Source organism: Cervus elaphus, chromosome 10, assembly GCF_910594005.1.
Source record: "Cervus elaphus chromosome 10, mCerEla1.1, whole genome shotgun sequence".
Lineage (NCBI taxonomy): Eukaryota > Metazoa > Chordata > Mammalia > Artiodactyla > Cervidae > Cervus > Cervus elaphus.
This window is the reverse complement of record NC_057824.1, coordinates 17,345,065-17,353,660: the sequence shown is the minus strand read 5'-3', so window position 1 is coordinate 17,353,660 and position 8,596 is coordinate 17,345,065. Positions and strand designations below refer to the sequence as shown.

The 8,596-nt window shown below is 54.2% G+C and overlaps 1 protein-coding gene across 1 annotated transcript; it reads left to right on the top strand.

Moving 5' to 3' along the window:
• The first annotated feature begins 1,849 nt into the window (after positions 1–1,849).
• ZSCAN10 (zinc finger and SCAN domain containing 10) lies at positions 1,850–6,031 on the top strand. Its single transcript, XM_043915615.1, has 5 exons — positions 1,850–2,080; positions 2,394–2,661; positions 2,880–2,944; positions 3,124–3,181; positions 4,352–6,031. The coding sequence occupies exons 1-5, from the start codon at positions 1,850–1,852 to the stop codon at positions 5,920–5,922; spliced, it is 2,193 nt and encodes a 730-aa protein (XP_043771550.1). The 3' UTR covers positions 5,923–6,031.
• Positions 6,032–8,596: the final 2,565 nt, after the last annotated feature.

Here is an 8,596-nt window from a genome sequence, read left to right as displayed (position 1 = left end):
TCCAGAGAAGTTGAAAGAGCAATGCAATGAACATCCATACACCCACCTCCCGGATTAGACAATTGCTATAATTTTGCCACTTTTGCCTTGTTGATCCATAAGTGTGGCTGAAACCTCATGCCTCTTCACTTCCAAATCCTCAACAATTTCTAAGAATGAAGACACTTCCAACATAGCGCAAGGCTGGAATCCCATCTCAAAAGTTGCTAGTCTTTTCCCTTATCCCCCAGGGCTCCACCAGATTCAGACTTCCCCAACTATTTCCCCAAAGCTATTTCCCCAGAATAACTTTTAGCACCACCACCCCCTTTCTTAAAGGTCAGGATCCAGTCAAGGTTCACACATTTCCTTACATCAGCTGTTAGTCTTCTCTACAGCAATGTGCCTACAGGCACTTATTTTTTTATAACAGACTTAGAAGAACTTGGACCAGTTGTTTCTGGGCATGTCCGGTCTTTTGGACCTGTTTGGTCGTTTACTCAATGGATCATTTGACTTGTTTGTTTTATAATTGTTTTTAAAATATTTTATTTATTTATTTTTGGCTGTGTTGGGTCTTAGTAGCGGCACATGGGCTCAGTAGTTGCTGAGCGCAAGCTTCTGTCTAGCTGTAGAGCCGGGACTTAGTTGCTGTGTGGCCTGTGGGCTCTTAGTTCCTAGACCAGGGAAGGCCCTGTTTTATAAATGTGACATGTAACATTGAGTAACTTTTAAACAGCATTTCATTTATATATTATAATATGACTGATGTAGTAATGTGTATCATATTACATAATGTATTACAGTATAACATTATTATCTGTATTTGCTATCGAAAGGTTGTTGCTGAACGATAAGATGCCGGGATTTTTGGCCTCCGGAGGAGACGAATTTAATCCGGGGCCATAGATGAGATCCAATAATAATAGCTCTCAAATAAGTTTGAGAATAGTTAGCTTCAGGTGAAACCAGGTATCATGGCAACAGAGCATTTTAAGAGAAACCTCCTTTTAAATTTGTATAGAGAAGGAAAAAAAAATATCGCCAGTTTGTTTCCTCCTGCTGCTTAAGAGAGATAAAAATGTTTGACACTTGCAGCCTATTTCCTCTGTTTGGAGACCCCTGGCCTTCCTGCCTGTTACCCTCTCACTATACTATGCATTAGATCACTATGGCTTATTTACTACACGTTACAAGTTTGTGCCTTTATTTATTTATTTATTTTTTTCTCCTCCTCCGTCCCCAAGTTTGTACCTTTGAACACTATCCCACTTAGCCTTTCCGCCAACTTGTTCTTATTCCCTGCAATGCCCTTTAACCGGAAGTTGGGTCTAAAGGCTGGATTGGATTGTGACGGAACATTTTTGGCAAGGACTCCCTCTTCAGTGGTGCCAGGTACTCCCTGTGGCACCATATCAAGAGGCAGGGACAGCCAGACTGTCCTGTTTCGGGGTTGCCAACTTTGGTCCCTGGGGCAAACCGAGGTAAAGTTCTAAGTGCTTCAGGAAGGAATGGATAGTACTGAACAATTCGATTTCTCTGCCTTGTTTGGTCAGGCTGAGGCACTACCTGTGACCCGTTCGAGAAGAGATTCCTCTGGAGACCACACCTGCAGGCACCCCTTAACACCCCGGGTGTGGGAGCTGGGAGGGAGAGACTTGAACACGAGAGCAACCGTGGTGAGGAGTCCCCAAGGTGAAGGATGCTTGCAGAACCCGGCCCAGCTGCGGGGGAGCCGGAGCAGCTCGGAGCAGTCAAGCTGGAGGAAGAGGAGGAGGCTGCCATCCAGGAGGACCCCGGGCGGCCAGAGGCCAGGCCCCGGCCCGAGGTGGCTCATCAGCTCTTCAGGTGCTTCCAGTACCAGGAGGACATGGGGCCGAGGGCGTCCCTGAGCCGGCTCCGGGAGCTCTGTAACCACTGGCTGCGGCCGGCTCTGCACACCAAGAAGCAGATCCTGGAGCTGCTGGTGCTGGAGCAGTTCCTGAGTGTGCTGCCCCCACACCTCCTGGCCCGGCTGCAGGGCCAGCCGCTCAGGGATGGTGAAGAGGTGGTACTGCTGCTAGAGGGTGTCCGGAGGGAGTCTAGCAACGTGGGGCCGCTGGTAAGAGGGGCTGCCCGGTGGGCTGGACAGCAGGCGGAAAGGCGGGGACTTTATCACCCTGTTAAGAAATCACTGAGCTGAGAACTTTGCTGGTGGTCCAGTGGTTAAGACTCTGTGCTTCCACAGCAGGGAGTTCGATCCCTGGTTGGGGGACCAAGGTCCCACTTGTCTTCCTCTGCCAGTTCCTTCTTGACCTCCTAACTCCCTCCCTCTCTGTCTGACCATCACCTTTACACTGTGCCACTGCCCTTGGGAGTTAGTAGGACATGGATTACTGTCCTGCCTGTGCCCTGACATGGTGTGTTCTGAACAGGATTTCAGTTTTAATGCTGGCAAGAATTGTCCCCATGCAGACAGCACCTTGGAGGAACAGGGGGGCTCTTTCCAAGTCTCCAGCCACAGTCCCAAGAAGGAAGCGCCCTCAGAAGGGTCTCCAGCCCTGGAGCCATCGCAGGCACTCCCACCGTCCCAGTCGGGGCCCTCCAAGCCTGCTGAGATGGGGGACTGGAGACGTTCCCTGAGTTCAAGGCAGCCACTGAGCCCAGGTCCCAAGAGGACTTTGCAGGCCCTGCAAGAGAGCGGTGAGGAGCGGGGGCCCTAGGGAGATGGAGGCCTGGGGTGCAGGGGCAGCTGCGGGGCCAGGTGGCTGGGGGCAGGGAGGGAAAGGGGGGGGGCCTCCCTAGCTGATGGGAATGGCGGAGCGTCCCAGGGCCCTGGCCACGGGTGCACAACCCCGAGGCCACATGGCGGTAGAACTGCCTTCTCACAGCTCTCTCTCTCCCTCCCTCACTGCCGTCAGCCCTCCAGGGCCCCGAGCTGTGGCCGGAGGAGAACTCGGGAGACCAGGAGCTGGCAGCAGTGCTGGTGAGCTGGATGGGTCCCCTCACTCCAGGTCTGTCTCATGGCCTGGAACGTTCTCCAACTCCGTGGTTTCAGCACACCCCTGTCTTCCTTAATTTAAACCTGGAGAGCCCTTCATCGCTCTTAGGTCCCCGAGCCCTGTTCCTCACTCACTGACAATCTCTGCCATCCCTTTGTCACAGGAGTCCCTGACCTTTGAAGACGTCCCAGCAAAGAAGGCTTGGCCTGTGCATCCTCTGGGTGAGACAGCTTTTTCCTGGGTTTATGACCACTGAAGGCTTTTTTGTATGCCCAAGGTGGCCCCTGACTTTTTGGCCTCTTTGGCTAAAAATGAGCTATTTTGATGAGGTGATATATATTGATATAGATCTATATTGATATGTCTGTATCTATATAGATATAATTTTAAGGCTCTTTGCATCTAAGCATCAACCCCCCCAACTCTGAACTTTTAAAATAAGTGGTCAGGAATTCCCTGGTGGTCCAGTGGTTTGGACTCCAGGCTTTCACTGCCACGGGCCCTGCTTCAATTCCCTGTCAAGGAACTAAGATCCCCCAAGCTATTTGACATGGCCAAGAAAAAAAAAGGTGGTCATGGCAAATACTATATGGTATTACTTATATGTGGAATCTAAACTATGACACATATCAACTGATCTATGAAATACACAGAGAGAGAGAAGTCTCGTGGTTGCCAAGGGGGAGGGAGGAGTAGATTGCAAGTTAGTTTGGGATTAGCAGATACAAATTATTACATATATTAATAGAATGGAGAAACAGCAATGTCCTACTGGATCTCCTGTAATAAAACATAAGAGAAAAGAATATATATATATATAACTGAACGAGTTTGCTGTACAACAGAAATTAACACAACATGGTAAATCAACTATACTTCAATAAAATTAATTACAACAGCTAAAGTTAAATAAAATAAGGGACCTCTCTGGTGGTCTGCTGGCTAAGACTCTGCACTCCCAATACAGAGGGCCTGGGTCAGGGAACTAGATCCCACAAGGTGGCAACTATTAATAAGAGTTCATGTGCTGCAATGAAGATTCCCTGTGTCACAATTAAGACCCCACACAGCCAAATACATAAATAAATATTTTAATTAATTAAATAAAATCAGTGGTCATGTGAAGGCTTACTAACCGATATGGGTCTCCATTTGGGAGAATGACACAGTGGTATGGTTGCCTGACATTATAAACAGGCCTAAAGGACCAGAATTATACACCTTACAACTGATAAACTGTATGTTATTTGGTTTTTTACCCACCCTCTGCCCACCTACAAACTTTGCAGAATTCTGGGTTTCTTTGCACTTCCCGGCACTGAGGTTCTAGAGATTCCCAGAAGGCCCTCTGAGAACGCCTGACCTGTCCTGTTTTCTGTTTCTTTTTTTAGGAACTGGAGGCAGAACCCTGGAAGAGGAGTTTAAGGCAGAAGAGCCGAAAGGGGTGTCTTGGCCCTCGACCGCCTCAGCAAACGCTCAGGCAGAGAGCCCCAGGGTGGCAGAAGAGCCCCACGCCCAGTTGCTAGGGTCTGGCCCCGAGACGAGCGGCCCCGGAGGAGAAATGTCCCCTCCCGGCAGGAGTGACGTTCTCAAGGTCAAAGTAGCCGAAGGCGTCCCCAAGTCGGAGCCGGAGGTCAAGTTCATCTGCACAGACTGTGGCGTCAGTTTCCCGCAGTTGGCCCGCCTGGAGGCGCACCAGCTGCACTCACACCCGGGCGCGCGGTCCTTTCTGTGTCTGTGCTGCGGGAAGGGCTTCGGCCGCAGCTCCATCCTCAAGCTGCACATGCGCACGCACACGGACGAGCGGCCGCACACCTGCCACTTGTGCGGCCACCGCTTCCGCCAGAGCTCACACCTGAACAAACACCTGCAGACGCACTCCTCCGAGCCCGCCTTCCTGTGCGCCGAGTGTGGCCAGGGCTTCCAGCGCCGCGCGCGCCTCACGCAGCACCTGCTGGCGCACGCCCAGGACCAGAAGGCCCCCGGCGGCGCCCCGGAGACCAAGCCGCCGGCACCCCCCGAGCTGACCGTGGTGCTGTGCTCCCACTGCGGCCAGACCTTCCAGCGCCGCTCCAGCCTCAAGCGCCACCTGCGGATCCACGCCAAGGACAAGGGCCACCAGTGCTCCGAGTGCTCCGGCAGCCTGCGCCCCGGGCCCGAGCGCCGGCCCTATGTGTGCAGCGAGTGCGGCAAGGCTTTCCGGCGCAGCGAGCACCTGGGGGCCCACTGGCGCGTGCACACGGGCGAGCGGCCCTTCTCTTGCCAGGTGTGCGGCCGCAGCTTCAGTCAGAGCTCCCAGCTGGCCTGTCACCAGCGGGTGCACACGGGCGAGAAGCCCTACGGATGCCCCCACTGCGGGAAGCGCTTCATGCGGCGCGCCGGCCTCGCCCGCCACCTCCTGACCCACGGCGGCCCGAGGCCCCACCACTGTGCCCAGTGTGGCAAGAGCTTCAGCCAGACCCAGGACCTCACCCGCCACCGGCGCAGCCACACCGGCGAGAAGCCCTGCCGCTGCAGTGAGTGCGGCGAGGGCTTCAGCCAGAGCGCCCACCTGGCCCGCCACCAGCGCATCCACACCGGGGAGAAACCCCACGTCTGCGACACCTGCGGGCACCGCTTCCGGAACAGCTCCAACCTGGCCCGCCACCGCCGCAGCCACACGGGCGAGCGGCCCTACAGCTGCGAGCAGTGCGGCCGGAGCTTCCGGCGCAACGCCCACCTGCAGCGGCACCTGGCCACCCACGCCGGGGCGGGGGACGAGGCCGCATCTGGGCCGGCGGAGCCCCCCCAGGAGTGCCCGGAGTGTGGCAAGGTCTTCAGCCGCAGCTGCAACCTGCTGCGGCACATGCTGGTGCACACCGGGGCCCGGCCCTACTCGTGCGCACAGTGCGGCCGCAGCTTCAGCCGCAACTCCCATCTGCTGCGCCACCTGAGAACCCACGCCCGAGAGACTCTGTACTAGCTCCTCCCGCTTCGGCGGGGCCGATCCTGGCGCATCTCCCTGGGCTGCTCCCGGCTGCCGCGCATGCGCCCTGCTCCCACCCCACCCCCACCCCACCCAGTCACCTCCCTCTGGCTCCACTGACCCTGCATGGTAATTCTTCCCTTGCACAGAAGCATCTCGTCCAGACCTCAGGAATGTATTTTAAAATACCCAAAGTAAAACAGCCTTCTGAACATGGCCCCTCTTTATGTTTTTCTTAAGTGCCACCTGTTACCCTCTCCACTGGGTCTGTGGTGATGCCCTCTGCTTCCCCCACCCCTTCAAGAGTAGGCTGAGTGGGAGCAGATCCAGGGAGAGTTCCTCCCCCTTGAAAAGGCTCACTGTGACTGTGTGTATGTCTGTCAGGGTGTGTGTGTGTGTGTGTGTGTGTGTGTGCATTGGGGGGGGCGGGGGGAGAAGACAGCTCTTAGAGCCAACTGTGGGCAAAGCCAACCAGTCTCACCCTGGAGTGATTTCTTCTCTGGAGTCCACCACTAACCCCCATGTTCAGTACAATACCCTCCAGTGTATTTGGCTGTTTAATTAAAATTGAATAAAACTTAAAACCCCAGGTGTTAGATTAATACGGGAAACCTGTTCTTGTGGAAGGTTGGTAACTAATTCAAACAAAATGCTAGCACTTAGCGGGTGATTAATTCAAACTGAAAAACTAAACCTGCCTGCAGGTAAGTTGGGTTGACTGTTGGGGGACCCCTAGCCACGCATAGGGGCTTCCCTTGTAGCTCAACTGGTAAAGAATCTGCCTGCAATGCAGGAGACCCGGGTTGGATTCCTGGCTCAGGAAGACCCTCTGGAGATGGGATAGGCTACCCACTCCAGTATTCTTGGGCTTTCCTGGTGGCTCAGGCGGTGAAGAATCCACCTGCAATGCAGGAGACCTGGGTTTGATCTCCTGGAGGAGAACGTGGCAACCCACTCCATTATTCTTGCCTGGAGAATCTCCATGGACAGAGGGGCTTGGTGGGCTACAGTCCATGGGGTCGCAAAGAGTCAGACATGACTTGAGTGACTAAACACAGAACAGCACAACCACCCATAATCTTTAAAGAGCAAAGCTGCTCTCTCTAAGTTTCCTCACCTTCTTCCTGCCTATCAGGCCCACTTGGTTGGCCTCTTCCTCTGGTGCACAGATTTCAAATCACATGACTTCTGGTAAATTACTGCCCCTCCATCAACCTGACAAGTTCCTTAGCAAATACTTGTGGAAAGGAAGTGAACTCATCAACCAGAGCTCAAGTGGCTGAAGGAGAACCAGTCCCGAATCTGGGGAAAGTGGAGGTGATTCCTGGGCACAGCTGGGAGGGAGAGCTCTGAGCCTGGAGGGGGGGGTGCAGCCCTTTGGGGTTGGGAGGAAGACTGGGCTAAAGAGAAACCCTGAAAGCTGCTCTGTGTGTACCTCCCTGAGGCAGGAAGTCAGGGCTGGGGAGGTGGGGTAGTGTCCTGGGGGAGGGGGATGTGAGCCAGGCTGGCCCTCAGGCCTTGCTCCTGGGCCCCCCAGTCTCTGCCTTGAGGCCCAGGTGAGGGAGACCACAGGCCCAGAGGCCCACTCCCACCCTCCTACCCTGCTTTCCCTCCTGGCCCAGGTTTGGGCGCCCTCCCTTCCCCTCCCCGGCTCCTGGGGCTCTGATCTTGGAAAAAGACCAAAGAGCTACCGAGGCCCCAGCTGGGGTACTGAAGGCCAGGAGAGAGAGGTCAGGAGAAGACAAGAGGGGTCAAAGCCCCTCCCCTGAGCTCCCTGAGCTGTAGGAGTGTGATGGTCCAGTCCTCCCCACCAGTCAGTCCAGGACCAGCGTTCCTGTTGTAGACACGCGTTCCGGGAAACAAACTCACTCAGAAGGACGATGCAGATAGTGGAGTGCAGCTTATTACACCGGCGGGCCCAAGGCAGAGTCTCCTCTTAGCCAAGGACCCCAACCAGTTTTTGTGAAAACCTTATATACCCTAAATGTACGTGCTCAAACCCACCTCCCCAAATTCTCTGAAACTAGTCTGAACAAAGGAAAAGAAAGATACAGTCAAAGTTAACCTGTGATTCGTATGCCTTAAACCCATAAGCCTTAAGCCCAGGCAGTTAACAGTGGACAATTATCAATAGGCCTGTGGTCACACCCCAATAAGCATAATAGAATTTACGATTCTATTTGGTTACACAGATAATTAGGGTATTCTTTTAGGTGACTGGAGAGTCTAGGTATGAGTCCTGGGCTGTTCCATGGGGGAGGGGGGGTCTGGCTTTCCAGTTGGTATGTTGATTCCATAGATAGTGGGCACAGCTCAGTCTGGCCCAAGACGGAGTCCTGCTTTCAAGACAGAGCCTGTTCTGTCTGTTTCCTCCTTCATTCCCAGTTACAGATCAGAGGGTCCAGTGGCTTGTGTTGTTCACCCAGTACCAGGACCCCCACCTGGGTCCATCTGAGCCACCACCTCTGCCTGTAGCTATCGGACCCCCAGCCTCCCATCCCCACAGACACTCCATTTCGGTCAACTGACTTTTATTAGGACGTCAGCACTACAGTGGCAGGCAGGTCAGACCTGGTGCAGGAGAATCCAGGCGGGGAGAGTTAGACGGGCTGGGTGGGGCCCTCCCTGAAGGGGAGGAGGTGAGGCAGCACTCCTCCCTAAAGGGGAGGAG

Excerpts from the sequence above, each read along its gene's own strand:
- ZSCAN10 (XM_043915615.1), top strand. The coding sequence starts at position 1,850 with ATGGGGCCGAGGGCGTCCCTGAGCCGGCTCCGGGAGCTCTGTAACCAC. Across the intron at positions 2,662-2,879 it reads GCAGGCCCTGCAAGAGAGCG|CCCTCCAGGGCCCCGAGCTG; the intron begins GTGAGGAGCGGG and ends CACTGCCGTCAG. Across the intron at positions 3,182-4,351 it reads TTGGCCTGTGCATCCTCTGG|GAACTGGAGGCAGAACCCTG; the intron begins GTGAGACAGCTT and ends TTCTTTTTTTAG.